The sequence below is a fragment of the Mustela erminea genome, chromosome 5, assembly GCF_009829155.1.
Source record: "Mustela erminea isolate mMusErm1 chromosome 5, mMusErm1.Pri, whole genome shotgun sequence".
NCBI lineage: Eukaryota > Metazoa > Chordata > Mammalia > Carnivora > Mustelidae > Mustela > Mustela erminea.
The window spans coordinates 74950864-74974631 of NC_045618.1; the positions used below are offsets into that span (position 1 = coordinate 74950864).

The window sequence follows — 23768 nt, forward strand, 5'->3', positions numbered from 1 at the left end:
TAGTCTGTGAACCTTTCAAAGATAGGGACTGTATTCTAGTTGTCTTTATAATCTCAGGATCTGGGATGTATAAACATGAAGTAAATGCTTGTTGGAGAGATGGATGAGAGAATGGGAGTGAGGGAATGATGGATTTATGAGTGGATAAACAGACGGATAGATACATATAAAACTGAGAGTACTTGGTAAGGCACCAAGGGAAGGAAGAAAGGAAGACTTCAAAATTTCTCCTATTGTGGGCAGTAGAGGAGGTTTCACTTAGGGAGTGCCAAGGAATCTCATATGGAAACTTTGCCTCCATATTTTGGGGTGATACCTGTAATACATGATAGTAAGCAGTTCACACTCACTCAGAGAGTAAGCTATTGTTTAAAACAGTGATCTGATTGACTGATTGATCCTCTCAGGTGGTACTTAACTTCTGCTTAGAGCTTCCTCTCTTTTTCTTTTGCAGGTTGGCCACACCTCGACCAGTGGGGATTACTTCTCCATCACAGTCAGGTAGAGAACATTTGTTTGCCCAAATATCTGTGAGATTAATAAATCTCCTTTTCCCATATAGAAGATAGTTTTCTCTCAGAGACTGTAATGCAGTTTTCCTAATCTTGTGTATGATGTGAGAAGAACATACAACAAGATACCCATTTGTGCTGGGTTGGTTAGGCAAGGCAAGGCATGACATGGATGGCAGCTCTTCATTCCTCACTTGATTTTCTTCCAGTCACTCCACGACCCATTTCTCAGCATAGCAGCCAGGTGGTCAGGTGAGTAGGAAGCCTACCCAGCCACATGAAAACTGCTGGCAAAAGTTGGAAGATAAAAGAAATACCTAGATATGGCAGAGGTAGGGACTGAGGAGACTTTAGGTCTATGTCAAGTTTCAACCCAGTTTGTTTTCTTTTTGTCTCACCTTATACAGTCGGTCCCCCTCTGTGGAATCTATTCCTTACAGAATGTCTGACTTTAGTAGCTTGGGACAAGTAAGTAATATTTACCTTCTCTTCCCAGATTGAGATTTCCAGTGCTAAATGAAAGCAAAGATGTCAGGCAAGAGTATTAAGCTTATATTGGTTTTGGTATAAATTATCCAATGCTATGCCTGGGCTGTTTTTGTTTGGCAGTGCTAAAAAGAAAAAATGTTAGAAGCTAACACAGAGAAGGGTGCCAGAGTGGCTCAGTTGTTGGGCCTGGTTTTGGCTCCAGTCATGAAATCTTGAGCTCATGATCTCATGGGTCCTGGGATGGAGCCCCATGTGGGATTCCACACTCAGTAGGCAGTCTGCTTAAAAGATTCCTTCCCTCTGCACCTCCCCCAGCTTACTCACTCACTCTAAAATAAATGTCTTTTTAAAACATGAAGCTAACACAGAGAATGAATGGGATGAAAGTAGTGTAAATGTTCAATGGCTGAATTAACAGTAATAATTCATTTTGAAAGTAATAGTGTATCCTTCTTGGGCTAGCATACCTATTTTGCCAGAACAACATATGCTTCAATGTGTAGATATAGAGAAATAGCAAAGAATACAGAAGCCATAGAATTAGGATATATTTATTGTTTATTTTTTGTCCATCAGGGAGCCAGAGGCCTGCAGGGAAGAAGCACTCCCAGGGATTCTCATACCGGTGAGAAGGGGAAAAAAGGTTCAGAAACCAACATATTTTGTGCAGATACCAGCAGATTTCTGGTTTTCTATATAATTATCCCATTATGCATTTTCTGTGCTTAAGATAATGCCATTTGTTTTTTTCTAAACACTGATTCAAGGTATCTAGAGATATATTATTACTTTTCAAATAATTATATTCCTGTTCTCAAACTAATAAGGAGAAACTTTTTTTGAACAATAGAAAGTCATTGAAAACTTCTGGTCGGGGCACCTGGGTGGCTCAGTGGGTTAAGCCTCTGCCTTCAGCTCAAGTTGTGATCTCAGGGTCTTGGGATCGAGCCCCGCATTGGGCTCTCTGCTCGGCAGGGAGCCTGCTTCCCTCTCCCCCTCTGCCTGGTTCTCTGCCTACTTGTGATCTCTCTTTCCCTCTCTGTCAAATAAAATCTTTAAAAAAAAAAAAAAAGAAAAGAAAACCTCTGGTCAAAGACGGAGGGTTAACTTGAGTAAATAGATTTGGATTTTTTTTAATTGCCACAAGATGGCAGTAGAACTTAGGTCTAAAAGGAAGGCTAACTAGCCATGGATTATGTTAACCTGAAGGGTATCAGGCTTCTTTACTGTGTATTAAACTTAAACATATTCCAGTGAAGAATACCCACTTAATTTCTTGTCTCTTTCCTCTTAGAACTACTTTTATTATTACTACTTTCAAGGGGATTAGCCAGTCCATAGAGAATATTTAATGAGAGAGGATTTCCCTTTCTTTCACAAGAGGCAATTGTGAAATTTGTCTATTTCTTTCTGGATAACCATTTTTGAAAAACACCAAATAGTTTCCCTCCAATTCTTTCATATTCACGCTTTGAAAAATGTAGAAGTTCTAGAGAATTTTTCAGGTTAGTAGTAATAGTCTCTCTTTCGTTCCTGATTTTAGTTATTTGAAGCTTTCTACTACTTTTTTACTTTTATTTGGAGAGCCTGGCTAGCCAATCTAGTTGAACATTTCTAAGAAATCACTTTTGGTTTTATTGATTTTCTGTTTTTCTGTTCTCTGTTCCATTTGTTTCTGCTCTAAGCTTTATTGCTTTCCTTCTGCTTGTTTTGGGTTTAGTTCTCTTTTAGTTTTTTTTTTTTTTTAAGATTTTATTTATTTGACAGAGCGAGAAATCAGAAGTAGGCAGAGCAGCAAGCAGAGAGAGGGGGGGAAGCAGGCTCCCCGCTGAGCAGAGAGCCCAATGTGGGGCTCAATCCCAGGACCCTGAGATCATGACCTGAGCCAAAGGCAGAGGCTTAAACCACTGAGCCACCCAGGTGCCCCCTCTTTTAGTTTCTTAAGACAAAAGGTTGGATTATTGATTGGAGGTCATTTTTAATGTAGACATTTTCAGTTATAAATTTCACTCTAAGCACTGCTCTCATTGTGCCCTATAAGGTTTAGTATTTTCTGGCTTTGTTTTCATTCATCTCAAAATCTTTTCTAATTTCTTTTTTTTTTCCCCCTCCTTTGGACCATTGGTTATTTGTTTAATATCAACATATTTTTAATTTTCACAGATTTCCTCCTGGTACTGATTTTTAATTTCATTCCATTGTGGTAGGACAAAGTACTTTTTATAATTTAGATACTTTAAAATGTATGGCCTCGGGCTCCTGGATGGCTCAGTCAGTTAAGCATCTGCCCTTGGCTCAGGTCACGATCCCGGGGTCCTGGGATGGAGTCCTTTGTTGGGCTCCCTGCTCAGCAGGGAGTCTGCTTCTCCCCCTGCCCCTTCCCCAATTTGTTCTCATTCCCTCTCTCTCTCTAAAATAAATAAAATCCTTTAAAATGTGTGTGTGTATGGGGTGCCTGGGTGGCTCAATGGGTTAAAGCCTCTGCCTTCGGCTCAGGTCATGGTCCTGGGATCGAGCCCCACATCGGGCTCTCTTCTCAGTGTGGAGCCTGCTTCCCCCTCCTCTCTCTGCCTGCCTCTCTGCCTACTTGTAATCTCTGCCTGTCAAATAAATAAAATCTTTAAAAAATAAAAAAATAATAATAAAGCGTGTGTGTGTGTGTCTATAAAACAACTAAGTCTTAGGTAGCAAAGGTGCAAGACTAACAGAATCAAAGAGAACTAGAGAAAAACTACTAGAGTTTAGTACCCCACTTTCAGTAACAAATAGGGCAACTAGACAGAAGATAAGCAATGGAATAGAAGATTTGAACATTATATACCAACTAAATCTAACAGACTTCTTTAGCAGTTGAGCTTCTTGGAAGTGTAGAAGTGTAGATTTTTTTTTTTTTCATCTAATTTGGGAAGTTGTCAGCCATTATTTCTTGAAATATTCTTTCTGCTCTTGTTCCTTTTTTTTTTTCTAGAAATCCCATAATGCATGTGTTGATAAACTTGATGGTGTTCCACCAAGGTCTCTGAAACTCTTTTCATTTTCCTTCATTATTTTTTCTTTCTCTTCCTCACATTGGATAGTCTCAGTGGACTTCAAAATGCTGAATTTTTTTTCTTCTGTTTGTGCTGATGAGTTGTTCTAGTGAAGTTATCATTTTTATTATTTTCAATCCCAAAATTTATATTTGGTTCTTTTAAATATATTTTTTCTTCATTAATATTCTCTATTTGCTGAGATACCACACTCATACTTTAATGCTTTAGACATGGTTTCCAAAGATATTTGAGCATATTTAAAATACCTGATTTAAGGGTACCTGGCTGGCTCAGTTGGAAAAGTATGCAACTCTTAATCTTGGGGTTGTGAGTTCAAGCCCTACCTTGGGTATAAGATTACTTGAAAATAAAAAATCTTGAAAGAAAAGAAAAGAGGGGTGCTGGGTGGCTCAGTGGGTTAAAGCCTCTGCCTTCAGCTCAGGTCATGATCCCAGGATCCTGGGATGGAGCCCCACATCGGGCTCTCTGCTCAGCAGGGAGCCTGCTTCCCTTCCTCTCTCTCTGCCTGCATCTCTGTCTACTTGTAATCTCTGTCAAATAAAATCCTTTTAAAAAAAATATCTAATTTAGGGCTCAGCTGGTTAAGTGTCATCCTTGAGCTCAGGTCATGATCTCAGAGTCCTGGGATTGAGCATATCATGTGGGACTCCCTATGAGGGAGCCTGCTTCTCCTTCTCTTCCCTGCTCATGTCCTCTCTTGCTCTCTCTCTCTCTAATAAATAAATAAATAAAATCTTTAAAATAAAATACCTGACTTAAAGTCTTTGTCTAGACAAAGTCTAGGCTGGGCTTAGTCCAATGTCTGGGCTTCCTCAAGGACAGTTTCCATCGATTGCTTTATTTCTTTATATGGGTCATACTTCTTTCTTTATATACCTCATTTTTTGTTGGAAATTGGACATTAAAATAGTATAACATGGCAGTTCTTGGAATCAGATTCTTCCCCTTCCCCATGGGTTCTTTTTGTTATTGTTCTTGCTGTTTATTGTTTAGTGACTTTTTAAAAATAATTCTATAAAATCTGTATTGTCATGTGGAGCCACCAAAGTCTCTATTCAGTTAGTTTCGTGGTCAGCTAAGGACTGGACAGAGATTCCCTTAAACACTTGGAACCAGTAAGTCTCTCAGTCTTTGCTGAGGGTTTCTGTATATGTGTTGGGGTTCTCTTTCAGCACTTAGCCAGGCAACTGACCTTAGCCTTCAACCTGCTTGTATGACCTCAAGGTAAGAGATTGGGGCTTTTTCAGGTATTTTCTGAGCTTGCATACAGTCCTGCATATGCATATGTTCTAGACTCCAAGAATGTATTGTTTTCAGAGTCCCCACCAACAATTCATTCCCCATCTCTTCCAGCTATGCTTTCAGGTTAGCCTATTATTTGCCCCAATTGATATTCACATTCTCAAGCAGCCCAAACAAGTGCTTCTAATTGTTTACAACACACACTCCTGGGGAAAAGGCTTTTCACAGGTGATGAACTCTAAGCTCCAAGTCCCGATGAGTTTGCGCTCCAGGTCGGATCAAACAAAGTCAGCCTTGCAAGTGGAGTCTTCCAGTTGCCACTGGACAGGTCAAATGATTATTTTCTGGGAATGAGGCTTTGAAAGAGTTCCAAACCCATTCCATCCCCACGATGATGCCAGAATGTTGGTTTTCAAGGCTACCACGGAGCTGGAGGAGAAATGGGAATAGGGGAAGTTAAAATGCCACAAAGTTCATTGTTCTTAAACTCATTTGGCTATTATTGTGGAATAAACATTCCCCAGACTGCTTCAAGCACTTTGTTAATTTACACAGTTCTGAGAAAGTTGATTCTGACAATTTTTGCCAGTTTTCTCATTCCTTTTATGGAGAGAACTTTGGAGGTCTTTATGCATTTTTGCCCTCACTCCTAATGAGTTTAATGACCCTTTGTCTTTAGCCATTCTTTCTGGTAATTACCATCTTAGAGGGGAAACCAAGCACAGATCTATTAGAGCACATCAAGGCAGTAATGAATCCTGGTCCACAGATTAATGAAAGAGATGGGGGGTGGGTGGCTGGGTGGCTCAGTCGGCTAAGCCGTCTGCCTTCAGCTCAGATCATGATCTCGGGATCCTGGCATTGGGCCCACATGGAGCTCCCTGCTCAGCAGGCCCTCTGGGTCTGCTCCTCCCTGTTTGTGCTCTCTAGAAAAAAAAATTTTAAAAAATTTATATATGTATATATATACACACAAATACACACACACACACGCACACACACACACACACACACAACATATATAAAATCTTTTTTTAGAGAGAGGAAAGCACCTTTAGGAGATACTGCTAGGTGATGAGATTTTTCACTTAATATTAGTCACTAAGCCTAACATATATACTGAAAATCTTTGGTGTCCAGTTTCTTTGCCCTGATCCCAAGCATACCTGAACAAATCTCTTCTCTAGTTCATCATGGGTTATCTCATAGCTTCACTTTTATGTTTTCCAGAAACCCCTTCACCAGCTTCTACTCACAGCTTTTCTTATAGGTAAGAGATTATGCTTCCTTTCACTGGGAATCTCTTCACACTGATATTCTGCCAGCAGTCCTGGGGTTACTCTCCTACTGGCTTATACCACTGAAGTTTAAAAATCTACCTTGTAAACAAGAGAGCATTTAATAGTACTGTCTTATATATGTCCAAATTAGTTTCAGTCACAAGCAGGGTATTTATTTCCTGTCTTGTCTAAATATATAGGCTCTCCCTTTACATGTACTTTTTACCTTTACCTTCCTTTTCTCTGCTGATGCTTCTTTTTCCCCTCCTTAGGCCTTCACCTGCTTCTTCGGGACAGGGGATTTTTTCTTGTAGACCATCACTAAATGGTGGGAATTCAGGCCACACAAGAGGCCTGAATTCAGGCCTCACCCCCAACAATTCAGGTATGTTAAATAACATTCCTAAAGGAATGGAGCTAACCATTGACATATATACTAAATAAAGATTTTCAAGGTGAAAAGAAGTTAAGAAGAGAATGGACTTAATAACCTACTTAAACTGCTTAGCTAAGTGTTTTTCTGACTAGTGTTCTACAGATTAAGATCTACCTATTTACCCTGACCCATAAGTAAAACTGCCAAAGAACTGCCCAAGGGAATTATCTTTCATCATTCCAATTTTATCCTTCAGGTCAGAGGGATAGCAGAACCCCACTAGAGAGTCTTCCTGGTTTCCAGCTACCAGTTCAGCAGGTGAGCCCAGGCTAATCTAACTATCCTGCATATGAAAAACTCACATGGTTAGGCCTACACATGAAATGCCTTTTGTACCACCTGTTAAGGTGGTAGAATATAACTGGTAGAGAATGACATGGCTTTCAAATATGGTAATCATATGTTCACAATCTATCAGGATGGTCTCAATTTCAAAACTTCTATCCTACTACAAGATTAGCTTCCTAGTTTGGGGTTTAAAAATTAGGTCACATGGTAGTGAATGGCTTTAAACTGAGAGGTCTCGGCCAGGGCGAACTAAGTGTGTAGACACAACTAACATTCCCGAAAGTTCCACAAAAAAATATTTCAATGGAATAGATCTTTTGGGTAGAGGTACTGCTTGAATAAGGAAAAGCTATGTGCACTTCTCTAGACATGGTTAGAGTAATGCTTTATAAATTTACGGGACTCTGATACGATATAGGCAATAAGAGAAAAAGGGTAGGGAATGAGAAGAGAGGTTTGTAGGGAGCTCTACATGAAAAGTCTAGTCTTGCCTTTTAAGTTATCTTTTAGTGCCCAGGTTTTGAGGATATTTAGGCCCTTTTTTAATGCCAAGCTCCTGGTGACCCCAAGAACATCTTAAGATAGGTAAATATTTTGCTCTCGTATTCCGAATGCCCTTTATTTTCATTGGCAAAAAATTAGGAGGCAACACTGGGGAAATAACATCCCTGAGATCCTCACAAATGGAGAGGTTAACCTACAGATGAAAAAAGAATCTACAAATATATGGCCCCTAATTGGATCCTGATTGAAACAAACTGTAAAAAAACAAAAACATTTATGAGAAAGTTGAAAACTGAACACCTCTTGGATATTTGATATTAAGGAATTGTTAATAGTTTTCTTTTGTAGGCATAATGGCTATTATATTTTTAAAAATAGTCTACCTTTTGGAGATAACATACTAAAATATTTAAGGAGAGGAAGTTAAATGATTCTCTGGGGTTTGCTTTAGTATAATCTAGTGAACATAGGAGAGAGAGAGAAATGAAAGAAAAACTGGCTATGAGTTATTTGTTGAAGTTGGGTGATGGGTACTTATCAGCTCTTTATACTACTTTACTTTTGTATTTTTTGAAAACTTCAATAATAAAGTTTTTTTTTAAAGTTATTTAAGGAAGTGTCACCTCCCCAGAGGCATGAGAATCCTGCCTCACTGCTAATCCTCTCTTGGCATAGTCTCCAGTTTTCTCTCCATATCTTCCAAGATAGTTTTTTTTTTTTTTTAATATTCTGCCTTATTACCATAAAACAATAAATGTTCTAAGATTTTCATAATTAGCAACAAAGCCTTTGTCACACTAGGTATATCAAATCTTAGTTTGGAAAAGTTAGTTCATCACACAATGGAGAAAACTATGGGGCAGTAGTAGTGGTGACCTGCTGTCTTGATAAACTTCATGTAATGGTGAGAGGGCCTTAATTAGCCTTTTTGTTATAAATGCCCATATCTGCCTTCCTTCCCTCTGCTGCAGACTCTCTACGAACAGAGACAGATGGGATTAGCCAGGTCAAGAGAAGCATGGACTACTTCCAGATAGATCGTCTTCAAGGTCTGATCTAAACATGTTGCTTAAAGAAGGCCTATAGCATCCAATGCCCATTAAGTGCCTTGGAAAATGTCTCCCTGCCTTGTTTCCTGGTTTCACTCTCTTGACTTTTATGATATACATCCTCTGTTACCTCCTAGGAAAATGGTCAGGCATTATATAAGGCTAGTACTACAGGAAGATGTTTAGATCTCTCCCACACTCAAGTAGCTCTCTCATTTCCTGCAACTTAAAGGTTGTAAAAACAATTCTTGGCATCATTGGGTGTGAGAGGTAATATACTCATTAAGTATGGTTTATTTCTATATTTCACTGTTTTAGCTTTGGGTATATTCTTCCATTGCCAGTGTTAATAAGCAATAACTCTGTTCCTTGTCCTAATTTATTATACTTTTGTTGCCTATTGTTTCCTCTATGCCTAGTTAATTATGTTGATTTTCCTTTGAGACCCAGACTTTCAGCTTACTAAAGTATATAGGTAAAATAAAGGTGTCCTTTTATTGTTATTGCAACTCTTTTGGTTTTATATTACAAGCTCTGAATGGTGGAATGGACAAAGACCACCACAACTTAGATGAAACCTGTATTCTTCTTTGGGTACTAAATAGAAATGAGAAATTAAATGAGTCAGCCACTGGCAGGGAGACCATAAGCAAAAATATTGAAAAAGTGTAAAGATAGCAGACATCTGCCAGAAATAAATTAGGTCCTGGAAATGACCCTGAAAGAGTAGGATTCCCTCCTCTTTCTGGAACTCTGAATTTATTTTTAAAGGCATTTCTAGACACCTCTTCTGGGCAAGAGCCTGTGCTGTAGCAGGTACAGGAGACAAATCTGCGCAGTGATAGATGCTAATACACTGCCATTCAAAGTTTTTGTTCCTTTAATTTTTTTTAAAGATGTATTTATTTATTTTAGAGAGTGCATGTGTGCATGCAAATGGGAGAAGAGACAGAGGGAGAGAATCCTCACACAGAGGCTTCATTTAGCACTGAGCGTGGAGCCTGATCTCATGACCCATGAGATCATAACTTAAGCCAAAAACCATGAGTAGGGTGCTTAACTGACTGAGCCACCCAGGTGACCCAGGTTTTGTTTTCTTAATCTACCTCAATATATCCTGCTGTTAAAAACAACAACAACAAGAAAAAAGTATACTAAATCAGAATGTTAATGGATTTGGCTCCATTAATCTCTAAACCATAGAAGTGGCAAAGTGGAGGAGAGATAAACAATTTTATTTGTGGCCTTTTATTATTATTCTAGCAATTTGGGGCATCCACTCTTATTTCTAGATGGTTAACCCATTGAAATCTTTATATCTGACTCCATCTGATGGAAACCATTCTAAAACATCAATAATCAATTAAGTTAACAACCTGGGTCCCTCTGTCCCCAAGACAGATCCTATAAAAAGAGGAAAGTCTCAATTACAGACATAAATTGAACCAACACCAAAAAAGATGAAATATTAGTCTCTGTCAAGTTAGGCAGGAGGGAGTTTCAGGTTTGTAAAACCAAACCTGGAACCTACCTGCACCCACCTTCTGAACAGTAGAAACCATCCCTCTCCTCTATTCCTCTGTAACCTAATTCTACTTTTTTAAAGGACATTTCCCCTAATTCCCACATCCAATAAATATCCAGTCTAAATTATTCTCCACCCAATTATTAAACTTTTCACAAGCTCCATGGGGAAGATTTACCCTGAGACAAATAGTGAACAAAATAGGGACTTTGGGAAAAGATTAAAAAAAAAAAAAAAAAGTACAAGGCAAAAGTGGTCCCAGTATCAGAAATGAAAACATTCTGCTACCTGTGCAACTCAGTAACAAGGAAGGTAAACCATATAGTCACGTTGGTGTGCATTAAGGAAAGACTAGTGATGAGACTGGGACATACTAAGACTCTTAGCTGTATTATACATGGACTTGTGCTCAGAAAAGGGGTGTGAGGCAGCCTTACATTCCAGGGAAAATGGTGGGACTGGGGTCTGCACTGGAATCATCAATTGAATCAAAATTCTTTACTCTTCTTTTCCAGTCCTCCTATAGATGTATGGCCAAGGTCTGGGCTTTCCATTGCACACTAAGGGAAAAGAACAGCAGACATGAAGAGAGCAAAAAAGCCTTCTCCCAGCCCATGGTTTGGACCAGATCCTTAGCGCACTCTTCACTGAGACGAGAGGACTGATTTCTGTTCATCCAATCCCCACCTCTCTTTAGATCCTATGGTCATCCTCTCTGGTCCACCCTCACTACATCCCCAATCCCCCAACCTCAAGAACACAAAGCTTTTCAGTTCTTTGCCACAAAGTAATTTAAAAAAATGTGGTTTCTTTGTTTAAACAGTTACTAAGTTGGTTCATCTTTTAGTAACAGACCTTCCCTCCCCTAGTCCCCCCGACTCAGTCCTGTATGATCACATCGTCATCATCCTCCTCCTCCTCTTCCTCCTCCTCCTCCTCTTCATCCTCGTCATCTTCTGGCAGTTCTTCCTCCTCCTCTTCTTCCTCTTCATCTAGACAAACCACCACCTCAGCTGGCTCAGGTAATCGAGAGTCAAACCAATCCAGTACCTGCTGGGTGCTAAGCCTTGATGCCTGACTCAGTTGAGGGATATCACTTTCCCGTAGCTGTTGATGGGCTGCCCAGTACCTCTCCAAGGGTCGTATATCCGGTGGCGGTGGGGGGTTTGGCAGAGGTGGTGTCTCAGCCCATTCATTCAAGGAGCGGGTTGAAGGTGGGGGTGTGGGAATTGCTGGGTCCTGGAAACTAGAGGCACCAGGTACTGCATTGTCCCGAAACCATTTTAGTTGCCCATGCTTCAAGGCATAGCGTGTGTCACCAAACCACTGAATGATCTCAGGTCGAGGTAAACCAGTGATCTGTTCTAATTTATGGTAATCCTCACGCCGTGCCCACTGGCACTGTAAAAAAAAAGATTTGAGGATAGCCAGCTGCTCTTTGGTTTTGCGCTTGGTCTTTCGCTGGCGTTGCATATCTGGGGAAAGGTACTCTGCAGGGCCAACCCTACCTGGTACTGAATTATGTCTTAGCCCCTGGGGCCAAGCTGGCTCCAGATGTGGGGGCAGTGCCTGTTCACTGGGTGACAGTGGCTGTGAGATACAGCCTAGTGACTGGAGGGGTTTAGAGGTGGCAGAAGCTCCATTAGCCAGTACAGGGAAAGTGGAAGAAGAGGTAGAGGGAGAGGAAGGAGTCATATTAGATGTTGACTCCTGCTTACAACTACTAGCAAGTAGTGAGATTGGTGGGGGCTTATCCCGAGCATGTGGCGGATGGACAGCTGTGGAGTGGTTCCAGGAAGCAGAACCTAGGCCATGTGACTGGTGGGGACCCCTGCCTGCCTGCTCCTTAGAGAAGCCACCACTTTGAAGATCCTGCCAAAAATCTGATTGGTGGGGGAATGCCCCACTGCCAGGTGCCATCAGGGGTTCCTTTGCTTTCTGGTGACTCAGCAGCTCTGAGGACTCCTCAGGTTCTACCTTCAAGCCTTTCATTTGGGTGGGCTCACTAAGAGTCAGGGGTACTATTCCAAGACCCATTTGTTCTGGAGGTGGCAATGGAGGAGGCACCTCCTCTGGGGGCCGCCCTGCATGATGAGTAAAAGAGAGAAGGGATTTGAAATGGAGCTGGTCCCGATGATAGACCACTCGGGCTCGAGTCTCTTCTATTTCTTCAGATGACCAGCTAATGCCACAGCGGAGGCGCTGGGCCATGAACCAAGTCTTGACTTTCTCCATCTGCAGCCCATAGCGTAAGCAGAGAAGGGCAATGTCTGCTAGACTGGGATAGGGAAAGTAGCTGAAGGTTTGTAGCAAGTGTTCATTGCCATCCAGCTCACTGGTCTGGGCTGCTTGGGTCCACACAAGTTGTAGCTCCTCGGAGATTGGAGGCAGGCAGATGAGCCCCGCTGGGGAGCTATTAAGACTGCTGGCCTCTTTATTAGGAGGCATGGTGCTTTCTGATTTGTGCCCTTCAGAGATAGCTGTAATAAGAAGAGAAACAGCTCAATCACTGGGGCTCCTCTTTCAGCCTATTGCTCAATTTCTGCCAAACAAAATGCTGGACTCCAATACAATCAACTATCTATGTGTACCATGTTGGATTGCTTTTAAAGTGCTTTAGTAGTTTCTCATTTAATTTTCCTAATTTTATGACCCTGTTAAAATTCCTGTTGTATGTATGGAAAAACCAAAGTCCACAGAAGTTAAATTACCCCAAGTCACATGACTAGTGAATACTATCACCAGGACAAAAATCTGTCTTTAGAGATTAAGGAAGAAAACTCATCCTTATGTTGCCTTAGTTTTTCTAATTCAAACTCACTTCATCCTCTAAGTCCATGGAACAGGAGTCACAAAATGAAATCTCAACCACAAAAACATGAAGTGCAGTAATCTCAGAACTAATGCAAATTGCTTTAACTCCTGGCAATTTATGATTACCTCCAGAATGTCGAGACAGGTGGGAAATACAAGAGAGGAGCTAGAAGGCAGGACAGCACTGTTCCACTGCCCAGCCCCCAGCCCCCTTTCCTCTTCCCTTTTTGGTGATGGAGTCCTTCAGGGAGGGCAATGATAGTGCCTTTAAGCCCTAAAACCAAACCCGTTTTATTTTCTCTCTGTAGGATAAGACACAGGTCAGATATCTGGGATAAGTGGGGCTTACTCCTCCTGGGTTTTGGGGTCCTGTGGGGGTAGAGGGAATTGTTTCCACCAAGTCATCCTCAGAACAAAGGTTAGCCCCTCCCCCAAGCCTTTGTCTCTTCCTACAGCTCAGTCTCTCTCTGGGGAGCCTGGAGAGCTCCCTCAGACTGTAACAGCCCCTCCACACAGGGCCGAAGCCCTGCCAGTCTTATCTCTGCAGCCCAGCTTTCTTCTCAGGGCCAGGTGGGCAGATGCACTGTGAATGGAAGCCAGGTCCTGCAGGCTCCCCAGCAGCACCACTGCTCCCAGGGCTGTGGGTGTGGGGGCTGCAGGGAGAGCTCCTGATCCTGCATCATGCCTGAAATACCTGCTCAGGTTATTTCCCAGAAAGTTCTGTTGACCAGGTTTTAACTCAGCTCCCTGGATGGGCATTAGAAACTCTTTAACACATCTGCCACCCTTTACTGTTAGAGGAATCCCATCTGAGTTTATAAATATTTACCTCTGATATGTTAAGGATGGGACAGGATTCCTAGGTAAACATGATGAACCGAGAAGAATCTCAAGTCCAGGACGTTATAGTACACAGTGGTATCAAGGGATTTTATATGACGATTAGAAAAATATGGAAGCATTTTAATGAGTCTCCATTTCCTTTTAACAATCTCATCTATTGAACTGAAGGCCATGCAGATCCTAAAGGCTGTACAGCTTGAAGAGAACCTGAAGAGGGTAAATGGAGGCAGCATGGCACAGTGGGTAGAAATGGGATCCCTGACTAAGGCCAACCTGCAGTCTGAATCCCAGTTCTGCTACTTACCAGCTATATGATCTTGGGCAAGCTACTGAACTTAAAGGAGCTTTAGTTTCTTCATGTGTAAAAAATGCACAGTGCTGCATGTCTATAAAGCTATATATTTTTATCAGGAACCTACTATGTGCTAGGCAAGACCTAACACAGCTGTTGGTGTGCAGGTCTGGGGTGAGGCAGATTTGAGATTAACTGCAGCTCCACTCCTTCCTAGAGTGTTGCCTGTCCTTGGGCAAATTATTTAATCTCACAAAGCCTTAGTTTCCCCTCAGAAAGAAAGGCGGTCGAAACAGCACCTTCCTCCAAGTTTATGGCTAAATGAAAAAAATGCAGTTGATGTGATGCCTAGAACAGAGTAAAGGCTCAATAAATGGCAGCTTTTCTCATTACTTCAGCCTCACAGGGCGATTCTGATATAAGGGAATGCCATTCTCTTCCTAGACACGGAGGGAAGTGAAGCAAAGACTGCATTCTTTAAAATCATTGTTTGCCATCTCTTTTTTCAGGGTCCTAATTCTAATGAGCAGTGGAAAAAACCAGGATATCCATGATTTTATGCTCTTTACATTTTGGGAGTTGGATATCATTCCAGAATGGATTATGCTGCTTTAAAAAAAAGTATGAAAATCACAGCTTTAGGAGAACTGAATCTGTATCTTGGGTATAAATCCTTTTTGATTGCCAGATGAATTGCCAATGCAGTACTACCTCTACCTTTACCCTCCAGGTTCATCCCAGACACACCTGAGTGGCCTGTGAGCAACTGCTTACACAGATGGGTGCTAAACCACCATTCAGACATTGTGGCCCACCGCCAAAGCTAAGCCGGAGAATACTTTATGATTGCAGCACTTGACATCTACTTAACCTTATTTGTGTCTGTTTTTTAAGTTCACAATTATACTTTAGATAAGAGAAAACTGTGGCCCAAGGAATAAAGCAGTCCAGCTTAAGGATGAAGACTGCCAGACAGGAAATAAGGCAGGTACAGCTATAAGCCTTACAAGGAAGCATTTTGTTTTCATTCATGTGGTTTGCTATCCTCCAGATTCTCATGGTATCAGTTTGATGTTTCAGTATAACATACATAATGCAAATACCGTATTTGGGGTACTGCATACATCCAGTTTTCCAATTACACAAAACAAACTGTGGAAGATTTCCTGATGTAGAGTAGTGGCTTAAATCAAGGCACAGCTAGCTTTACAGCTAGCTACCTGGTATCTCCCTGGAAGAATGTGGCTTTGACACAGGAAGAAATTACAACCAGAGAGAGGCTTATGAGAACTATAACAAGGAGAATAGACCCCACATTAATCAAAACCACAATGAAGACACCACAGTGCCTTGTGTTCTTATACCTCCATTTGGAAAGGGTAGAAAAAGAAGGGAATCAAAACTGGAGAAATAAAGACTCCTATGGGCAGAGATGGTAGTGATGATGGGATTACCAATTCTGAATAATTACTAAATTTGTATCCTTATTAAATATATATGCCCTACCACTCCTTCAAATAGCTAGTAAAAAATATTATGAGAAAAACATATACAGAGGATAACACCCTTCGTTCCCTTTGGGCTTTCCATACCTGTGGACAGATGGCAGTAAAGAATGGACTAACTTAAAACTTCCAGTTTGGGTGTACATACAATCCTAGGAAAAAGAGGTGTTCACAACTTTAGGGTTGATTCTAGACTTATGGATAAAGCAGGAGACTGTTCAAATGAGAAACTAATGATCCTGCAAAATTACCCTGTATCTTTATTCAGAGAAGAATTGGAGTACTGCCTGAAATGTGTCTTGGTGATACAGTTTTAAGGGCCTTAAAAGAATTTTCAGTGGTATTCAACCTACGTGCTTCTCAACTTTTTTGGGTCATGAACTTCTCTGATAATCGGATAAAGGTATGGACCACTCAGAAAGTTATGACTACCCCCACCATAAACATCCAAACATCCAAACTACATTATATATATAATCTCAAAGGATTCACTGGCTGCCTAGAAGCCCAATTTAAGAACCTCTGCCTTATGGCCTTCCAACTTAATAAAAAAAAAAAAAAAAGGAGTGATGGTAATTGCTTAAAGAGGAACATACTGCTTGATGTGAATGAATGGAAAGAGTGGATGGAATACTCAAGAGAATTTAAGTCTAAAAGGGACTGGATATTGGTGATATTAATTGGAGAGAATGGAAGGGAGAGGTGTTCAACTGGGCCAGGAGCGTGATTTAACTGATCCACTGGGTTATATGACCAACACCCACAGTGTGCCATGTACTAGAGGATGGTAGGCTACTCTCTAGTGTGCCAAAATCATCTGTTTCCTTCACCTGCCCTATGAGCCTGGACCAGTTGCGGGTGATTCCCAACCTGTTTATGCCTGTTTTTTCTTTATTTATATAATAATGTAATTAAATATCACATAAACCTATGAAAAATTAGTGCGCTAAAAACTGTTTCTATGAAAACAAAGTCAAATGTTAAGGTGTTGTACAGTTGTTGAATTGGGAGTAGCAGGGAACTGTAAAAGATTAGAGGGGCAGGGGACTTAAAAATCTCAAACGTTTTCTGCATTCAGATTGCTCCAAAAGTGTTTAAATTCTCACTGCATTAAAACAAAACAAAACCGGGGCGCCTGGGTGGCTCAGTGCGTTAAAGCCTTTGCCTTCAGCTCAGGTCATGATCCCAGGATCGAGCTGCACATCAGGCTCTCTGCTCAACAGGAAGCCTGCTTCCCCCTCTCTCTCTGCCTGCCTCTCTGCCTACTCATGATCTCTGTCAAATAAATAAAATCTTTTTAAAAGTAAATAAAACAAAACAAAAAAACCCTTGAAATCATACATCAGAGGCAGTGGCACATTAGAATTACCTGGGAAATTTAAACCAGGGAACCCTCCTTCGTATTTTGACTTAAATTAGTCTGGACTCGGGCCCAGGCATCAGTACTTTAAAAAGTTCTCAGGGTGCAGCCAGATTTGAAATTCGCTTGTGTAGTTTATATGGAAAGACAACTGGGAACTCCAATCAGCAGACTTACACAAAAGAAAACGCCTGGACACTACCCCAGAAGATTGGTGCAATGAACATACTTTTAATGACAATGCTTAAGAGATGTATGCATCATTTAAAAAATTCCCAAGTTTAACTGGCTTGTTTTTTCAATCATTGCAATTTACCTGTCCTACTCATATAATATAAAAGGGCTTCAAATGTATGGTGAGGAGGTTCATACGATAAAAGATCTCCTGATCTGGGCCCACATTACCAAACAGGTCTCAGCTTGAGTCTTTCAGTTTAGAAGTCTCAGATTAGGACACAAAACCAGGAACCTCTGAGAACTCGGGTTCTCACTTTTTTGGTTTGTTTTCTGAGTATGGTTGGGTAGGGGGTCAGAAGGCGCAGTTTCTCCCAAACCTTTCATTCCCAAATACCATCGCTTCCCAGAAGTAAGACCAGGTTTCTGTACGTGTGTTGAGGTCGCCAGGAGGTAGTCGTGGGGGGAGGAGGAGAGGCCTGGGAAAGAAACGTTTCTCCTATCCTCCATTTCGCAGGCAGTCTATAAGGCTCCAAACTGGGTCAGAGAACAAAAAGTTGCTGCACTTGGGGCGATGAGCCCCAGGGAGCAGCCGAATCTCAATCCTCCCCTCGCGGGGGGGACGTCCCAACCCAGCCTTCCCCTCCTCCCTACACACCCACTCACCCTCCCCCAGTTACAACAGGGAACCGAAAAGTCCAGAGGAGAAAGGAGAGAGAACTGGGCGACTTCGAGCCTAGAATTCTCCAACCACCACCCCCCCTCCACAGCGCGGGGATGGGGCTCCGGAGGTCGGAGATCGTACAGGGGCTGGGAGGGGTAGTCGAAGGGGCTGGGGATCACTCACCACGGTCCGGCCCGGGCGGCGGCTCCCAGCCTCGCACCATGGGCCGGGGGGAAAGGGGGAGAAAGGGCAGGGGGCCTCCGGGGTGGGAGTGGGGTTCCCGCCCGGTGCGGCCTGCTCCAAGCCCACCCGCGCGGAGGGCCGGGACCGGGACTGCCCCCCCTGTCCCCGAGAGCGCGCCCGTATAGCCCAACCCTGGTCGAACGAGTTGGAGGCGGGGCGAATGGGTGGGGCGAGCTCCAGGGGCGGTGCCAAGGTGGCCCGTGTCCCGATTGGTGGAAGTAGGCAGGCAGGCACCGGCGGAACGCACTGGGCCGGCCATTGGCTGCGTGAGTCTCGGCTGAAGTCGGTTATTGGCTGGGAGGGCCTCAGCCGGGGTGGCTATTGGCTGCTTGGGTCAGGGAAGATGTCCCCCAGGGCCAGGGTGCTGTGAATGGTACCTCCTCTCCCCCCCTCCTCCCCCTCCCCCCGCTTTCGACCTTTCCGCGCGGGACCTTCGGAGTACGCTGAGCCCTGGTCCTCCCGGAATTGCCCCAAGGAATTCACAGGAGTTTGTTCAGTTGTCCAAGACTAACTTGCAACTACTCCCCATTTGTTCCTCCTGAAGGAAGACTTTTTTCAGCATCCCCTTGTCAGCCTTACACGCGAGTAGAACCAGAGCGGAGCCGCGCCTGCCCAGCCGAGGGCAGTCAGCAGCGTCGCTGTAAACGAAGCGCCCAGAGCAACCGGGAACTTGTTCTCCAGATGGATCAAATGTCTTGCAGCCTGAAAGACGAGGATCCCAGCAGCCCGGCCCCTTCAGAACGCTGCACAGGTGTTCCCACGGACTGAGTGCCGGAAGTAGGCACCTGTTTGGGGACCCCCCCCCAGACAATCCGACCCCTAGGCCCACCTCTCTGTCCCAGTGAGGAGGACCTGCCTCATAGATTTGAGGACCTTGATTTTCGCTGTCAAGAAAAAGATGGCAACAAAATGGGACTTTTCACCAGAGTAGTCACAAAAGTTGTGGACAAAAGTTAATATATTTGGAATTTGGGCCAAAGCTTGTATATTTAGGATTCTCGGTCTTTAAACAAAAACTTGGACACAGTACTTTCTGAAGTGATTCTTTTGTTCTTATATGCTAATCTTTGAAAAAGCCTCTTTTTGCCTTTAGGTCACTTAATAGTATACACAACTACAATAATTTATGAAACAATTTCAGACTTTGTTCTGTATCCCACAGACATCACCCCTCCCATATACTAGCCACCAAACCAATGCCTGCTATGGATTCTTTATTGCTCCAATTTAAGGTCTAGAGCACTTTCATGATTGTCAGACATCAGAAATGGTTTTCAACTTCAGCACTGAGCCTCATGTTAATTATGCCTATATTTTCACCTGCCCTCCTCCCAGCCCCATTACATTCAGTAAAAATTTCAACCTCCTAAGAGCCAGCCCTACAATATTCAAACTAGTATCCAGCAAAAACATCAGCAAAACATAGGTGTAAACCAAGGGAAGATATATATACTCAGCTTTAGAGTTGGAAACTTCTGATCCCTCAGGGTTTAAGCTAGGGCTCGTAGTACATAACAGACTTTGTCTTAAATCATGACTATTACCATGCCCCAATAATTTGTATACGATTAAAGAAAAAGTGAAATATTTTAGGCAGCAGCAGCCCTCAGTTTTCAGTGGAGTTGTTCTCTCATAATCCAAACAAATAACAAGACTGGGTTGATTGGGAAGAAATCATGATTAATCTGGCTGGAAAGCCAGTCAATGTCTGCGAGAACCTAGTGCCTGCCCCTCTATAGGAGGATCAGTTAGGCACCCTGGGCAACACTGATCACCAGCTTTTGGAAATAAGAAAGGTGGACCTTTTCTGCCACCTTTCTTGTCTCATTAAGACACTCACTCCTGAGACTCGGGAGTAGGAAGCAGAATTAAAGACAGGTTTAGGAGAGGGGAAATTAAAGGAAAGAAGAAACTTATCTACCCCTTTTATAGAGTGCGTGCTAAGCTTCCCTCTTTTTTTTTTAAGATCTTATTTGAGAGAGAGAGAGAGAGAGAGTATGCACAAGCAGGGGGAGGGACAGAGGGAAAAGCAGGCTCCCTACTCAGCAGGGAGCCTGATGTGGGCCTCCATCCCAGGATCCTGGGATCATGACCTGAGCCCAAGGCAGACCCTTAACTGACTGAGTCACCCAGGTGCCCTGTGAAGCCTCCCTCTTATGTGGGTTTCACCCTAAAGCTTTAGAAGATGGAGTGGACTAGGATGGGGATTGGAAGAGAGGAATAGATGCAGGCTGACAATATCAGAGAAGGGACGGCCCCTACCTCTAGCAAGACAACAAAACTTCTCAGCTTTTCCAGGGACTAGTGCTGAAAGAATGAGGACTTGTCATCCTCAATGTAGAGATGTTAATCATCTTTTGGTGAAATTCATCTTTGGTGAAAATTCTCTCTTCCTTTGCATGGCTTAGATATAAGTAGGATTAACCAGAGGCACATTTACCATATACCTAAGGAAACTTAAGTTTCAAAGTCACTTCTTGCACAGACCTCTTCCAAAGCACTGGAGAAGCTCCAGGGTGTGTTAATGTGGTTATGGCTTTTTGTAAAATTTGAAAAAAAAATATTTAAACCGAAACTGGCTAAGATTGATGTCTCTTTCCTTTCTGATTTCCCCTCCATTATTTCTCCTTCTGTCAGGTGGCAGTGGAAAGGCCATGGGTATTTTGAAATTGGCTAGAGAAATGGAGTTGGGGATACATTTAGTTTGGGTTGAATAGGTAGGTATATGACTGTGGTTTGCTGTAATTTCTGTAAATACTTTAATAGCCAGTATGGCATTAGGGGCTGAACTATGTCGTCCATCACCCCCCCCATTCATATGATAAAATCCTAACTCCGGATACCTTAGAATATAACTGTATCTGGAAATAAGCTCTATAAAGAAGTGATGACGTTAAAATGAGGTCTTCAGGGAGGCCTGGGTGGCTCAGTCAGTTAAGTGGCTGCCTTTGGCTCAGGTCATAATCCCAGGATCCTGGGGTGGAGTCCCACATCAGGCTCCTTGCTCGGCAGGGAGGCTGCTTCTCCCTCTGCCTCTGCTTGCCACTCTGCCTGCCTTTGCTCTCTTTCTCTGACAAATAAATAAAATCTTTAAAAAAATGAGGTCTTCAGGGTGAGTCCTAATCCAATATGATTTGGTATCTTTATAGTAGGAAATTTGGACACAGACATGAACATAGAAAAGACCATGGGAAGACATAGGGAGAAGATGACTCTAAGGAAAGGAACCTCAGAATTAAGTAAACCCTGTGGATATGTTGATCTCAGTCTTCTACCCTCCACAACTGAGAGAGAATTTCATTTTAAGCCACCCAGTGGGTTGTATTTTGTATGGCAGCTCTAGCAGACTAATACAGATACAATCCTAATGTCAACAATCCAGAGTATATTAGTCATTCCAAATTTGTAATGCTCTGAAATTTTACACATGTATCAAAGAAACTTGGTGTTTTTTTTCAGGTTTGACAAAAATCTAAAAAAATCATGTAACATTATCACTTATAAAAGTGTGAAGGTGAAAATTTTCTAAATCACTAAGGATTTTTTTGGGCGCCTGGGTGGCTCAGTGGGTTAAGCCGCTGCCTTCGGCTCAGGTCATGATCTCAGGGTACTGGGATCGAGTCCCACATCGGGCTCTCTGCTCAGCAGGAAGCCTGCTTCCTCCTCTCTCTCTCTCTGCCTGCCTCTCTGCCTACTTGTGATCTCTCTCTGTCAAATAAATAAATAAAATCTTTTAAAAAAATCACTAAGAATTTTTTAAAAAAGCAATCATGTAGGGGCACCTGGGTGGCTCAGTGGGTTAAGGCTTCTGCCTTCGACTTGGGTCACGATCCCAGAGTCCTGGAATCAAGCCCTGCATCGGGCTCTCTGCTCAGTGGGGAGCCTGCTTCCTCGTCTCTTGTCTCTCTCTGCCTGCCTCTCTGCCTACTTGTGATCTCTGTGTCTGTCAAATAAATAAATAAAATCTTTTTAAAAAAATCATGTAGAAAACTAAATTACTTTTCTGTACTTCTTATAGAAAACATTATAATAAACAATATGAAAAATCTATCAAGGAGCATGCACCCAAAAACAAAATTGTAAAAAAAAAAAAAAATGCTAGTCAAGTAGGTAATTTCTAAAATTTGTTATTTTTCTTGATTTTTTAAATTATTATTATTATTATTATATTTGACAGGCATAGATCACAAGTAGGAAGAGAGGCAGGCAGAGAGAGAGAGGGAGGGGGAAGAAGGCTCCCTGCTAAGCAGAGAGCCCGATGTGGGCTCGATCCCAGGACTCTGGGATCATGACCTAAGATGAAGGCAGAGACTTTAACCCACTGAGCCACCCAGGGGCCCTTGATTTTTTTTTTTTTAATATTGTGGTGTCAGCTCCTTAAAAATTTTAATTTATCTTTTTCATTTTAAAGTTTTCACTTTAGTGCCTAATGTATTTATTTTTCTTTTAAAAGGCTCCAAAAGGGGGTGCCTGGGTGGCTCAGTGGGTTAACCTCTGCCTTCGGCTCAGGTCATGATCTCAGGGTCCTGGGATGGAGCCCCGCATCGGGCTCTCTGCTCAGTGGAGAGCCTGCTTCCCTTCCTCTCTCTCTCTCTGCCTGCCTCTCTGTCTACTTGTGATCTATGTCTGTCAAATAAATAAATAAAACCTTTAAAAAAAAAAAAAGGCTCCAAAAGTTGTATTTCAGGCACTTCAAAACTTGGATCTACCTGGGACAAGCCAAATGGATATGGTGAGTTTCTGCCTCACTTAGGAGAACCATGCCTCACCATTCTATGCCCTGTCTCCTAAGAAATACAAAAGCTGAGGGCTGACCAATCAGAACTGCAAATATTGAAGATTTGGGATAGCAAAAGCTGCAGTGGAGTTTGTGGAAGAAGGATTTCAGACAGACCTAGCACTAAACTAAGGTGCGAGAGGCCTGGAAAGTCATTTCGGCTACAAAGGGACCTTAGGCAGTAAGCCACGGAGAAGAACCCTGGGAAGCCCCGCTTACCTCTCTTTGGGTGTCTGCTCCTCATGCTGACTCTACCCTTCAGCATATCTAGTTTCACAATGTAAGTGTGGGTGCTCTACCATGACATCACAACTTGGCAATTATGATGTAATGAGGAGGCATCTGATTATTCTCAGGCTAGGCTTCCCTATTAGAAACACTGTCTAGAGGGCACCTGGGTGGCTCAGTGGGTTAAGCCTTTGCCTTTGGCTCAGGTGATGGTCTCAGGGTCCTGGGATCGAGCCTGGCATCTGGCTCTCCGCTCAGCGGGGTGCCTGCTTCCCTTCCTCTCTCTCTTGCCTGCCTCTCTGCCTACTTGTGATCTCTTGTTTGTCAAATAAATAAAATCTTAAAAAAAAAAGAGAGACGTCTGATTATTTTGTGGGTAACTGGATTCTCTCATCATTCAGTTGATGTGGGAGTCAATATTATGTTAGAACTTGATCTTTTTCGAGGATGTCTCACTTAAATACCTGTTGCTCCATTCTGGATTAGACAG

At 42.5% G+C, this 23768-nt stretch overlaps 2 protein-coding genes across 7 annotated transcripts in view; one reads left to right on the forward strand and one right to left on the reverse strand.

The window, feature by feature from the left end:
• Positions 1-9356, forward strand: part of RNF212B (ring finger protein 212B) — a 24054-nt gene extending 14698 nt beyond the window's left edge. For 2 of the 3 annotated variants that reach the window (XM_032343836.1, XM_032343837.1), the window contains 7 exons: positions 455-501; positions 920-980; positions 1578-1626; positions 6527-6566; positions 6849-6961; positions 7209-7270; positions 8776-9356. In XM_032343836.1, coding sequence (XP_032199727.1) covers positions 455-501; positions 920-980; positions 1578-1626; positions 6527-6566; positions 6849-6961; positions 7209-7270; positions 8776-8841 — 438 coding nt within the window. In that variant the 3' untranslated portion in view covers positions 8842-9356. Of the gene's footprint in view, positions 1-454; positions 502-721; positions 765-919; positions 981-1577; positions 1627-6526; positions 6567-6848; positions 6962-7208; positions 7271-8775 lie in introns of all 3 variants that reach the window. The other variant, XM_032343838.1, reaches the window with a different exon arrangement.
• Positions 4617-23410, reverse strand: HOMEZ (homeobox and leucine zipper encoding). Of its 4 annotated transcripts, none has more exons than XR_004285850.1 (3): positions 18214-18448; positions 10816-12858; positions 4617-5725 (listed from the first exon to the last, which is right to left on the reverse strand). XR_004285850.1 is itself a non-coding variant. In XM_032343834.1 (3 exons), exons 1-2 carry the CDS (start codon positions 18251-18253, stop codon positions 11258-11260), a joined length of 1641 nt encoding a protein of 546 aa, XP_032199725.1. In that variant the 5' UTR covers positions 18254-18448; the 3' UTR covers positions 10456-10938; positions 11234-11257. The 4 variants fall into 4 exon arrangements, 3 of the variants coding, with proteins under 3 accessions (XP_032199725.1, XP_032199726.1, XP_032199723.1); XM_032343834.1 differs by lacking the exon at positions 4617-5725 and having other exon boundaries at positions 10456-10938; positions 11234-12858; XM_032343835.1 differs by lacking the exons at positions 4617-5725; positions 18214-18448 and adding an exon at positions 23270-23410 and having other exon boundaries at positions 10456-12858.
• Between the last annotated feature and the right edge of the window lie 358 nt (positions 23411-23768).